Genomic DNA, 12,696 nt, shown 5'->3' on the forward strand with positions numbered 1-12,696 from the left:
AGGAAGTAGAAGGTGGAAAGGGGATGCTACTCCCCAAACTGATGTGACAGAGATGTGCCCGAGACCTGGGGTCAAGTGTCTGTTTCAGAGGGGGCGGGCTGGACAAGGGCCTAGGGGCAGCAGACAGGTCCCCAGTGGGCCTCTCCTCCCATCCCGCTTCCTTTGTCAGTTTCCACATGCATAAACACACTCAGTCAAGCCCAGTCACTCCCCTCAGAATTTGCTGTATCTCCATCCACAGTGCTCCTGGACCCGACCTCAGCCACCGTCCACCACGGCTCTCCCTCTCCCAACAGAGACCCCACCTGCCTCATTACTTAAATAATCTTTATTTGTCATGCACTAGGAAAGATGGGATTGTATGAAACACTGCACTTCATAGCAAAGGCCTCGGTCCAGAACACAACACAGGGGACCAGGTGGGATCCAGGTCTGGTCAAAACTCTGGGGACCATAGTAGGGATACTATCCTCAGGGCTGGTGGCAGATCCAGGACCCTCCCGCTGCAATGGCCCCAGACACAGCACAGGGCAGCTGCCCCCTCCCACAGAGGCACAGGAAGCTGACACCAGGGGAGCACATGGACCAGAGGAAGGACGGTGAAAGCTGTTGGGCAGTGACTTGGCGGAGGTGGTGGTCCAGCACCTCCGGGGCCTGAGCCCAGGCAGCCAGGGCTGTGACTCAGCCAATTCTACCTGCTGCAGATCCCTGGCAGCCCGTGCCCACAACACACGTGTACAGGCCACACCTGACTGCCCCCCAGCCACATAAGCAAGACGGAGGCCCAAACTCCAGCCCCAGCCAAAGCTCAAATTTGCCCAAGTCAGGACCCCAAGGGCCAAAGGGGCCAGACCGCCACAACCATCCCTGGCTCTGTGGACACTCAGATGCCCGCAGGACAGCCAGCCTTCAGAGGATCCTGGGACAGGTCCACCAGTAGGGCAGACCTCAAACCTGGGCCATCGGGTGCCACCTGAGCCAAGACAAGGGTAAAGCGGCTCCTGGGCACCATTTTCCCTGGGTGGCACAGATACAGGTAGAGACATGCAGGACAGAACAAAGAAGAACAGACACATGCAGAGACCACAACAGGGTGGGAGGGGTCTGAGAACAGAACGTGGTCAAGGTGCCGAGACGCGGGGGCACTGTGTGGGCCAGGCTCACTGAGGCCCTGGGCTCATGGTGATGCCCGCCTCCTCCAGGATGGTCTCCAGCATCTCGCTCTGCACGGCCTGCGTGATGAGCGCCAGCTCCTGGCACAGGGTCTCATGGCGGTAGCCCACACGGATGTCCGGCACATTGGTGCGGCGGATGTCATTGCCCTCGGGGCCCTCCTTGGTATAGTTGGGTCCCAGCCAGTGGCTCTTCACCTGAAGGGGCAGGATAATGGGCAGGGCTGCAGCCAGCTCTGAGGGGCCAGGACCCCCAGGACCTTCCCAAAATGCAGAGCAGGGGAGGAGAGGGGATGCCAAGGGGGCGCAGTACCTTGTGGGAGAAGCCACTCATGAGCACACTGTTGCGTGCCAGCTCGCACATGTCGCAGGAGCTGAGCTTCCACACCTGGGTGGCGATGCTGTACTCCTCCATCAGTGGCTCCTGCACAAGCCAGGTTCCCTCAGGCAGGTGGACGGGGCCTGCCACTCGCCCCTCCCACGGACTTGCCACGAGGCATGCTGCACTCCACCAGCAGAGGGCAGCACCAGCCCCGAGACCTGCCCTGTCCTGGTGGCCTTCGTGTCCCAGGACACCCGCCAACCGGGCTGCCCGCCGTGTGCTGACCTTGGTGAAGTGGAACTGCAGGGGATCGTCGGTGGACAGTGAGACCATGAGGCCGCGGGACAGGTACTCAGGTAGTGGGTTCCGGTGGTAGCTGAGGAACAGGCTGTTGTTGCTGAGCGGGGACATGGCGATGCCAATCTGGGCCAAGTAATACAGGTACTGCAGGACCGGGGCCTGGGCAGGCAACAGGGAGGGCAGGCCTGTCAGGTGGCCTCCAGGCTGGGGAGGACACCTGGTTCTGGGGGTTACAGGTCACAGTGGGGGACAGGGGGCAGTCCAGGCTGGGCCTGAGTTGCAGAGGGTCGGTTACAGCCAGAATCCAAGTTGGGGCCTCAGTGTGGAGGCTGGGGTCCAAGCTGGGGAGGAGGACCAGTTGCTGAAGAGGCTTGAAGGGCTGGGAGGAGGGGAACCACTGGGAGGGGAGGCTGGGTGCAGAGCCTGACCTTGCGCAGAAGCAGCCCATGTGAGATGTTCTCAGCCAGCATGAAGGCCGACACCAGATGGTGGATGGGCCCGGCCTCCCCACAGTGCGGCCTCAGCACAAACGTGTGGAAGCCCCTCTGCCTGGGGGGCGTGAAGACAGCGTCGGGTCCCAAGCCTGGCTCGCCTGGGCTCCTGAGCACCCCCCACCCAGTGACTTTGTGGGCCTAGGACCAGGGGGCAGGGGTAGATTCTTGGCAGCGAGGGCTGAGCCACAGAGTCCCGAGGGCAGAGAACCCATCCGATCTAAGACTGGGGCCAAGAGGTGGGTCAGAGATCTGGTGGCCCCAGCCCACGGCAGGCCCAGAGTAAGGCCTGCTGGCTGAGAGCCGGCAGGGCAGGCAGAGACACGGCACCAGCGGAGCCCAGGGGCAGGCACCTGCGCAGGTGGTTCAGCATGGCCATGTTGACGAAGGTGTAGTACAAGTAGTAGGCATACGGTGGATTGTCCTCCTCCACCCAAGCCTCGGGGAGGGGACTCTCCAGGTTGAAGATGTGGTTCTCAGGCTTGGACTCATCATCCACGCTGTCAAAGCCGTCCACCTGGCACAGGACACTGGGGTCAGGTCCAGAGCCGCAGCCGGGCCTGAGGCAGTGTCCCCCCCATACCCAGCCCTGGGCCACGCCCTCACATGCTCCAAGAAGAGGTGCAGCTCCGGGTGGCTGGCAGGGTGGATGGTGGCCTCGAACAATGGCAGGAAGATGTTCTCCAGCATCTCCTGGAAGTTGGCCAGCTGGCCCTTGGTACGGTACACATCACTGCAGGCGAGACGAATGCACACAGGTATGTGTAGGTCAGGGCAGAATCACAGAAGCACTTTTGAGCCATGTTGGGTGGGCCGGGCGGGACAGACCGTGAGTGGACCAGGGAGTCCCTCCTGTTCTGAGGGCTCGGCTGGGATAGGGGAGGGTCAGCCATCCCAGGAGGGCAGGAGGAGGCCCTGGCCTCTTGACCTCTGCCCCCCACATTCCCTCCCACTCCAAGGCACACTCACAAGAGGCGGGGCACCTGCACGAGCCAGCGCACGTTGGGAGAGTGTACGCGGTGCATGACGGCCCAGCGCGCCAGCTTGTCCCACTCGTCCCTTGAGCGCCCGTAAATGGAGAGCCGCAGCTCCGCGTTCTGGTATTTGCTCTCCTCCAGGTCCGACATCACCTCCTGGGACGTGCGAGGCAACTGTCACCCTCAGGCTTCTCACCCGTCCCTGTCTTCGCGCCCACCAGGTGTGCTCAGTCAGACCCCTTCATGCCTCTCACTCACCCTCCCCACCCACCCATGCAAGCCCCCAGCTACCCAGTCAGGGAGGGCTGCCCCAGGCCGACGCTGCCCCTCCCTGTACGTGGGCCCTGGCAGCCCCTCCTCCCTACCTTGATGATGTGAGCAAAGTACTTCCCAGAAACCCTGTTGTCGGTCTTGATGAAGATCTCTCGGAGGACAGACTCCCCAATAGGGTTATATTTGGCATTGAACTTGTCAAAGCGATGGAAGGTGTTCCTGTCCTGGGGGAGGAGGGCAGGCCCAAGTCACCCCTGACCCTTGGCCCGCTCACTGGTCCAGCCCCTCAGCCCCTGTACCACTGGGACGGACCGCGTGCACATCGAGCGTGTCCACACTCAGGTCGTAGGCAGTGAGATTCATGCTCTCGAAGACCTCCCGCAGCGTCTGCTCGCGACCCTGCTCCACGTGCACAATCTCCTCCAGGTGCCGCTTCATCGCCCGTTTGATGAAGCGCAGCAGATGCTTCTGGTTCATGCAGGACGAGGCATGGATGTGTGTGTCCACCTGGGGGGGAACGGGGACTGCTGAGTCCATGGGAGGCCAGGACAGTCCGGAGCCTGGGCGGTAGGATGGCAGAGGACTCTTCAAACTGGATGCTGGGTGGGGACCCAGGCCCTGGAGGAGGAGGCTGGGCAGAGGTGCAGGGTCCGGCTTGGGGGTGAGGGCCCACCTTGCGGATGTTGTAGAAATCTCGGTGTGGCACCTTCTTCTGGGCGGCCAGCTCCTTCATCTCGTTGAGCAGCACGTGCATCTGGAACTTGGAGCTCAGGTACTGCAGCCGACGGTAACAGAATGACTTTCTGGGCAGAAGGAGAAGCAGGCAGGGGCTCAGACCCGCAAGGAAGCACCTGGGAGGGCCTGGGTGGCAGAGCAGAGGGAGGAAGCAGGAAGGTGCAGGCCTGAGGCTGCCAAGGGGGCAGCAGATGACGGGAAAATCTAGGACTCAGTGACTGAAGGGGTGGGAGACTGGGTGACAAGTGTCTGGGGCAGGGCTGGGGCTGGAAGAATCTGAGCTGGGAGGGGAGCCGAGTGTCTGGGACAGGCACAGACTCACATGGGGCCATTGATAATCAGAGCCATCAGCACATTGACATCTGCCACAAATTCCTGCAGGTCAGGGTACGGCAGCTCCACCTCTGAGCAGCTGGTGTGTAGGGAGAGCTTGAGTGAGGAGAGCAAGCCAGGCCCTGTGGGCCCTCCCGAGCCGATGCAGCCCGCCACAGCTTCCCCCCAGCATGCCCCGCGCCCCTCTTACTGCTCATCGGGTTCCCTGCGGGTGTAGACATGAACCACACCCTGCACCACGCGCAGACCCAAGCCCAGGTCCCCAGGCATGGTGCTTGGCTCACAGTGCTCATACGGGTGCTGCTCCAGCGCAGGGGGGTGCACTGGGGCATCTGCAGGGGTGAGAAGGGTGGAGTCAGGGCCAGGCCTCTTCCAGGCCACCCACTGCCTGGCCCAGAAGCCCCAGCAGGACAGCTCCCGCCCTGCCTCCACCCCTGCACGCCAAGAGGCTGGAATGAACTCGGGTGTGGGAAGAAGCAGGCAGGTTGAGGTTCCTAGGCACCAAGCTCAGCGAGCCTGGGATACCAGGGCACTTGGAGTAGGACAGGGATGGGGGGTCCCACCAGCGGACACAGGGGTGTCCGGGCCCTGCTCATAGGTCCGTGTCTCCAGGGGCTTCTCGGCCAGCTGCTGCAGGTACCGGCGGGTGGTGGGGCAGAAGCTCTGCAGCGACAGGGCCATGTACTTCTCCCGGATGAAGAGTGCCCGCACCACGCTCTTGGCTGCGTCCAGCAGGTCTGTGAATGGCACCTGGAGACGGGGACACGGAATCACTCTCCTTGGTCCCAGTCCCAGACCCGGCTCACTCTCACGTCTTCCCTGGGCCTTGACCCCAGAAACTCTCAAACCATTCTGCTCTCAGCACAGCAACTAGCTTCCAGCCAGACCCTCTGCCCCTCCAGCTTCAAGAAAGAGAAACACCCTCTCTGGCCTCTACCCCCACCTGCCCAGGCTCGGGAAGCCCACCAGGATCCAGGGGACGGGGACACTCACCCCACACTTCTCCTCCCCGGAGATGGTGACCCGCTGAAATTCCCGCTCCAGCACCACATCTCGCTCCCACAGGCCCCGGTCGCCCTGCCCCTCACGCTGCTCCTTGTAGAGCCTACAAGTGGAGGGTACGAGGGAGGGGCTGGAGACAGCAGTGGGATAGGCCCCAGGCCTGCATCCCCCGCACCCCTCTGCCCTCCTCACTGGAGGTCCAAGTCACTGTCTGTCTTCAGGAAATCTTGCTTGGCCCGAAGCAGGATGTCCGGCTCCAGCCTAGAGGTGGGAGGAGTGAGAGGTCAGGCAGCTGATGAGGCCCTTGCTCCCAGGTCCCTGCACTGTACTAGGTGCCGTGCATGTGGTGTCACCTGTGGTCCTCACAGGGATGTAGAACACTATGCCGTGGGTGCTGCTCTTGCCCCACATCAGAGATGAGGAAGCACACCCGGAAGTTAAGCAACATGTTCCAGGCCACACTGGTGGGTGGAAGACGGAACCAGAACCCAGCAGCCTGACTCCAAAGCCACTTCACACCACTGCTCTGTGCCGCCTCCCCAGGGGGCCCCAGAGGGAGGACTGGTTGGAAGAGAAGAGAGATGGGGCTCTGCAAGCGTCCGGATGGAGACAGAGGGATGCTGGGCAAACTATCCTGTGTCCCTCCCCCCAACCCCACGCTTCCTGTGCCCCCCACCCCATGGCCGCCTGGCTGTGCCCCCCACCCCATGGCCGCCTGGCTGTGCCCCCCACCCCGTGGCCGCCTGGCTGTGCCCCCCACCCCGTGGCCGCCTGGCTGTGCCCCCCACCCCGTGGCCGCCTGGCTGTGCCCCCCACCCCGTGGCCGCCTGGCTGTGCCCCCCACCCCGTGGCCGCCTGGCTGTGCCCCCCACCCCGTGGCCGCCTGGCTGTGCCCCCCACCCCGTGGCCGCCTGGCTGTGCCCCCCACCCCGTGGCCGCCTGGCTGTGCCCCCCACCCCGTGGCCGCCTGGCTGTGCCCCCCACCCCGTGGCCGCCTGGCTGTGCCCCCCACCCCGTGGCCGCCTGGCTGTGCCCCCCACCCCGTGGCCGCCTGGCTGTGCCCCCCACCCCGTGGCCGCCTGGCTGTGCCCCCCACCCCATGGCTTGCCCCTTGAGGCGACCTGTCTGGCTCTGAACCTGGGGGCTTACTTGACATCCTGGCTGATCTGCCGCTCCAGGCGCTGCCGCCGCTCCTCCAGCTGCTCAATGGGGCTCTCCTCCGGGAACTCGTACGGGGCGCTACGGAGCTCACTCTCAGCCAGGGAGCGGCTGAACAGCTCCTGGTGGGAGGAAAGGAAGGGTCAGTGTGGCCTAGCCATCAGGGTCTGGGGATGGGGTGAGGGCACAGGAGCTGGGGGTACCTGGGACAGGCTAGGGGATCAGGGCACAGCCAAGCGTGAAGTAAAGGGACAGGTGAGGTGGAGGAGGGGTGAGGGGAGCAAAGACTAGGCGTGGCGGCAGTGATGGGGGGACACAGGGTGCGGTGCCAGGCGATACCTCGGCGATCTCCTTGCATTTGCCATCCATAGACGTGCGCAGGTCGAGCGGGAAGTGCTTGAGGCAGGGGGCAGGGCCTGGCAGGGATCGGGCAGACTGCAGCGGAGGGGCCCCCAGCCCACCCCGAGCCTCTGTGGAGACAGTGATGCAGGGTCAAAGGGTGAAGGGCAGGGCCTGGGTGCACTGGAAGCCCTGGGCCCCTGCCTGCCCCAGGCCAGCCCCGGAGAGAGGCCAGTCCCCCCTCAGAGGCTGAGGAGTGAGCCCGCATGTGGACCTCACCTGCATTCTGGCACGGGGACCCCTCACCCATTCCAGGCTCATGGGTGGGGCCACGAGTCTGCCCCTAGAATAAGTGGATTCATTCACCCCAGGAAGAAAAATCTGAATCCTGGACTAGGGGCCACCCCATCAGGCCATGAGAGAACCTCCATGTGAGTACCTGCTACAGGCAGGCACCCACGTGTCCATGTACACACATATACACACACACACACACACACACTCACTCTCTCTCTCTCTCTCTCTCTCCAGGCGCTCATTAAGGCCACACCAGCGATGCCAAGTGCACAGCTTCCAGGGCAGACAGTCCAGGATCAGACCTGCCTCTGGACCAGGAGATCCCCCTCTCAAGGGCCAGGGTCTGCGGCTGATACCCTAGACCTACAGAGCCTGGGGAAGCCACAGCTGCCACTCAGCTCTGACCTGGGGACCAGCCTTCAAGGGAAGAGGAAGAGAGGAAGTGGAGGACCTGGTTGGCAGCAGGAACCCTACCTCCTCCCTGGAGGCCTGCCCTCTCCCCCAGGACCCCAGGGCTGCCAAGATGTGGCCTGGCCCCAGCCTGCCCCTCCCACTGCTGGCTGCCCCTCCAAAGGGAGCTGCCACAAACAGTCTGCGCCACTCAGAGGCCCCAGGATCTGGGCCGGAGGCCCTGGGGAAGGGAGTAGCAGAAGCCAGAGTCTCTCACCACGGAAGGAAGAATTCCTCAGCTTCCAACAGGAGGCTGGCACTAAAGGCCTTGAAGCTGATAGTCTAGAGAGGCTGCCTGAGCTCCCAGCCCACCCCAGAGGACCCTCCCTGGGCTCCCCAGCCCCACCCTCCCAGCAGGAAGCTCTCCCAGTCAGCCGTGGGGGGGTACTCCCCTCCAGCACCCTCCTTCTCCCTCTCCACTGTGGCTCAGGATGGACTCGAGGCTCTACCAGGCAGCATGCCTTGAAGTCTCTGGGCCCACTTCCCAATACCCCAGAGTCCTGTCCTAAGGCTGGACAAAAAGAAGAGGGGGTGCCTGCCCCAGATCCAGGACCTAGCCCCCCCTCGCCCTGGTGCCTGCCTGGGCCCTACCTGCAGTCAGGCAGCGCCGGCCAGCAGCCCTGTGCCCCTTGCCCGCCTGTTTGCTGAGTGGAGCTGCAGCCAGTCCCCCAGGACAGCTCAGGGGCCGGCACGGGCTGTACCAAGTGCAGCTGCATGCAGGGGAGACCCTGGGATGACGGCAACAGGGGGCTGGGGAAGCTCAGGGGAGTAAAGAAATCAAGGGAAGGAGTATCAGAGTTGGGAGATAAGAGAAACCCCCAAACTGAACAGGCCCTTAACCTCTACAGTGCCAGGGCCCAGCCCAAAGTGGGGCCCCCAAGGGGGAGGAGCAGGGCAGGCCGATATGGGCAGGGCAGGCTGGCAGGGAAGGGACAAGCCTCCTTAAAATGCAGTGCCCTAGGGGATAGTGTGTAGGGCCTGGCCAGCCAAAGAGTAGGAGGGGACGAGCAGCCCTCCTCACCTCCACACCCAACAGCCCCAGGCCAGCTTCCTCTGCCCAATGGCCTTGTTTTGCTCACCACTGCCCTCTGGGCCCCTGACTACGGGGTCTCTTGGGAGAGACAGGGCCCCTGCTGGGGAGAGGAACTGGCTGGCAGCTGGGGTAGAGGCTCAGTCCAGGAAGGGACCAGTTAACGCAGCTTCCCTGTTGCCCAGGGGACTGGTTCATGGCCCCCTAGACCTCCAGCCCCTGTCCAAGCCTATCGTCGGGGACAGACTGCCCAGGAGGAGAGGTTCAGAAGTGGGACTAGAATTTAGAGGACTTGAGTCTGACTCTGTTCCCAATTACTGGCAAGTCTCTACCTTCCGGAGGCTTCAAGTCTGCCTATAATGGGGTGATAAGGGGTCCTGCCCTGCCTAGCCACAGCTGCTATGAGGTACACAGAGATACGGCTCTGCAAGTGTTCTGGAAAGTACCATCATCTGTGATTATGAACTCCTGGGACCCTCCAAACACTCCCCACATGCAGTTCCCACCCACTGGGGGCGGGGGGAGCTTCTGGGCCCAGCGCAGGCCAAGGCAATGAGCAGTGACGGTGTGAAGAGAACAGAATTGGCAGGGTGGGAACACTGTCTCTTACTCGGAAGAGGGCAGAGCAGAAAGAGGAAAGAAGATGGACACCAGCTCTGCCCTCAGAGCGTTAAGACAAAGCCTAAGGCCCTTGCTTCCCCCAGGAACCCTGACCCTACATGGCTCCTCCCCACTTCTAACCCCCTCCAGAGAGGCTGACCACAGACCTCCAGGGCTGGTGTGTATCGGGTCAGCAGAACTGAGTCAAAGGCCCTAATCTCAACCACCTCTCCTAGCAGGGTGACCCAGGGTCTCCACAGAAATGCTGGGGTGACCAGGACAGGTTCTGGCACGCAGAGCCATCCCCCCAGCCTGCCAAGCCACCACACAGGGCTGCCAGGGTTCACTGGAGGTGACAGACAGGCAATAACCTCCGCACTTCCTGAGTCCAGGTCTAGAAGACCCAGCTGCCTGCTGGTCCCTTCTCCCAGGGTCTGTGCCACAGCACCACACCCACACCCACACCCACAAGGCACACACACACACAAGGCACACACACACAAGGCACACACACACACACAAAGGCGTGGGGAGGGGTGGTCAAAAGCCAGAGGGGGCTACTCCCCAGCCATTCCCACCAACTCCAAGATTCTTGCCAACCTGTCTACCCACTTGACCAGAGCCCCTCACTCACTGCCAAGGCTGCCCCGGCAGGCAGAGAGGTACCCAAGGCTTTGACCCCCAAGAATCAGATGCTCCCACCATGTGACCATCCCAAGGTATACAGATCTAGCCTCAGGGGACACCCTCTGGAGGCACAGACCTGGGCACAGAGAACACAGACCCTCAGGCCAATACAGAACTCAGGCCAGCATCTTCAGTAGCATAAGAAAACCAGGAGGTAGGCATAAGCAAAATCAGCCTACAAGTACAGACAGGTGCTCCGGGGGTGGGGGCACTGGCTTGACCTGGTCACCAAAGTGGGAGTGGTCTTCCCTTAGCCACAGGCCTGGGAGCAGCAGACGGCAGGTAGCTATCCCTCAGCAAGCACGGACCCAGGCAGCTGAGCCCTCAGGGCGATGGGCACAGCTGCACCACACTGCCAGATCCAAACGGTGCAGAGATGCCTACAGGAGTGGGAGCCAAACCAAAGGGTGCAGGAGCACACGCAGGCCAGCAGTGGCCCCAGCCTGAGCCCTCGCATGGGCCCAGCCCAAGGACACCCCATACTTCTGAGGAAGCTCACAAGACAGATCAGGAATGAACAAATTGCAAACAATAGATACAGTTGAGCCCCTAGACCCTGGATGCCGGGCGGCAATAAGTGTGCCCTAACATCAGACCCCCAGTAAGGGGGTTCAAGATCTAGGATCCTAGAAAGAGTAACTAACTGCAAGAGGACAGCCTGAGCCTGCCTGGTAAAGGCACAGCCACCAGCAGTGTGGCCAGTCTGCAAACTAGTCAGTCCCACACATCCCCCACTCCATTCACACACACTCCACATGCAAACAGTCTTAGCACATCCACACGCTGACACGTGTGCAAATACACTCTTGCTGCACCCACACCCACGCCCACTCCTCGTTACAGAGGACAGCATCCCCGACACAGAACCCTGTCACCCTCCACCCCACCTCCCTCCCCACACCACCTCCCAAGCCAGCTGTCCCTGGGAAGGGGACAAGGGGCACCACTGCAGAGAAGGTGCAGGAGAAGCCCCCCTCCTGAGGGTACCAGTGGCCTGGGCGAGAGGTAGGGGCAGAGCAAGCCTGAGGCCAGGAAGCACACACTCACCTGGTACTGCAGAGGAAGCCTGCAGGCTGGCCCGCTTCTTAAAGGGATATTTGGCCTTGGATTTGCCGGGGCCAGATGAATAGGATGCCATGGCTCCGGCCGCAGAGACGGCGGGGGGAGTGTGAGCCGCACCAGCTGGGCCTGGCTCTGCCACATCCAACCCCTTCCTCCGCCCCGCCCCCAGCGGGAGTGACTGATGCAGGAAGCAGAGGCCCCGCAGGCGGAAGAGGCCCTAGTCATGATTTCTGATGTTGTCTAGGCAACCTCAGGAGGGGGGGGCCTCCATCCCTGCCCCTTTACCCCTCCCTTCCTCTCCTCAGTCCCTGGAGTGACACGGATGGTCGTGTCACTTGTTTCCTCACTTCCCCTGGGGGGTGGAAGTGAGGAAACAAGATGGAGAAGCGCCAGACCCAGCACTCCACAAAGCCCTCAGGAGCCTGGAGCCCCGAGCCCCTTGCCCCTTGCCCCTTGCCAGGGCTCTGGAGCAAAAGAGTCAAAGTCCAGGCTAACTGGTCCAGCCAGCCAAGGAGAAAAAAAATAGTAATAGAGAGGGATCCAGCGCAAGCTCCCCCAAGCTCAGAACACTTTCCTCTCAGGGCCAGCGGATTCCATGAAAATCCAGCCCCTCTGGGGCAGAGTCCCCTTTTGTCCTCGTCTGACCCCCAGCCCCAGGGGTAGCCCAGCTCGGGGAGGATGGGGTAGAACTGAGAATCCCAGCCCAGTAGGGAGGAGCCTGTCTTGGGAAAATTCCACTGTCCAAAGAAGCTACCCTCTAGGAAGGCAGGGAGGCCAGGAGGCAGGGGCTTCTCTGGGGTCTGTGAAAGAGACCCCAGCGGCTTCTGACTTTTCCTTCTGTCTTTCCACACTCAGGCTCTGCTCTCCGGGCGCTCCCCGGGAGGAGCTGTCCGCCTTCCGTAGGTCTGCAGGCTGTGCCCACCCTCTTGTCACCCTGGACACTGCACTTCTCTGTCCCAGAGACCCTGCCCTCCTTCGCACGCGCACACACTCACCTGAGGCCATGCTGCCCGAGCCCTGAGGGGTACCGGGAAGTCTGCTCTCCAGGGTCTGCAAAGCCGGGAAGCCCGGTCGCGAGGGACGGGAGAAGGGCTGGGATCCAGACCCCGGCAAGTCACTCCAAGGGCCCCTGCCCTGGCACTGAGATGGGAGAAGTAAGGCAGTCTTTCAAAATTGCTGGCTGTAGGGAGGCGGACCCCTGCCGACCTGGGCCGCTGCACTGGCCTTGTAGACCCCGGCGTCCCGACCCCCAGCCCCGCACTCCAGAGGCGGGCAGGCCACGTGCTCCCCGGAGAGCGGGACCCGCAACTCGTCTGGGCTTCTCTCCACACTTTCTGGGTATTCGGGTCGGACTCGGGTAGCTGGACTGTGGGGGAGTCACGCAACAGGTGCAACCCCACCGAAACCTCGCCAGCGCCGGCGCGCTTCTCCGCAGCCCCAGGCCCCGCCAGGTCCGTGGCCCCGCCCC

At 62.5% G+C, this 12,696-nt stretch overlaps 1 protein-coding gene across 3 annotated transcripts; it reads right to left on the reverse strand.

Annotated features, from left to right (window-relative positions):
* Positions 1–309: 309 nt before the first annotated feature.
* Positions 310–12,685, reverse strand: AMPD2 (adenosine monophosphate deaminase 2). 3 transcript variants are annotated; one of them, XM_082352470.1, is made up of 18 exons: positions 12,224–12,685; positions 7,103–7,233; positions 6,755–6,885; positions 5,798–5,866; positions 5,597–5,708; positions 5,167–5,353; positions 4,794–4,935; positions 4,593–4,682; positions 4,209–4,338; positions 3,848–4,042; positions 3,628–3,759; positions 3,255–3,418; positions 2,892–3,018; positions 2,639–2,802; positions 2,223–2,343; positions 1,780–1,953; positions 1,486–1,596; positions 310–1,370 (listed from the first exon to the last, which is right to left on the reverse strand). In XM_082352470.1, the coding sequence occupies exons 1-18, from the start codon at positions 12,231–12,233 to the stop codon at positions 1,161–1,163; spliced, it is 2,400 nt and encodes a 799-aa protein (XP_082208596.1). In that variant the 5' UTR covers positions 12,234–12,685; the 3' UTR covers positions 310–1,160. The 3 variants fall into 3 exon arrangements, with proteins under 3 accessions (XP_082208596.1, XP_082208595.1, XP_082208597.1); XM_082352469.1 differs by lacking the exon at positions 12,224–12,685 and adding an exon at positions 11,214–12,175; XM_082352471.1 differs by lacking the exons at positions 7,103–7,233; positions 12,224–12,685 and adding an exon at positions 11,214–12,176.
* Positions 12,686–12,696: the final 11 nt, after the last annotated feature.

Source organism: Balaenoptera borealis, assembly GCF_965194805.1.
Source record: "Balaenoptera borealis genome assembly, chromosome: 1".
NCBI classification, from domain to species: domain Eukaryota; kingdom Metazoa; phylum Chordata; class Mammalia; order Artiodactyla; family Balaenopteridae; genus Balaenoptera; species Balaenoptera borealis.

What these genes read in the sequence shown, in the direction of transcription:
- AMPD2 (XM_082352471.1), bottom strand. Translation starts at nt 11,453, where the DNA reads ATGACTAGGGCCTCTTCCGCCTGCGGGGCCTCTGCTTCCTGCATCAGT. An exon ending in CTGATTATCAATGGCCCCAT is followed by an intron (nt 4,339 to 4,592) that starts GTGAGTCTGTGC and finishes CCTTCTGCCCAG; the next exon opens with AAAGTCATTCTGTTACCGTC. An exon ending in ATTTCTACAACATCCGCAAG is followed by an intron (nt 4,043 to 4,208) that starts GTGGGCCCTCAC and finishes GTTCCCCCCCAG; the next exon opens with GTGGACACACACATCCATGC.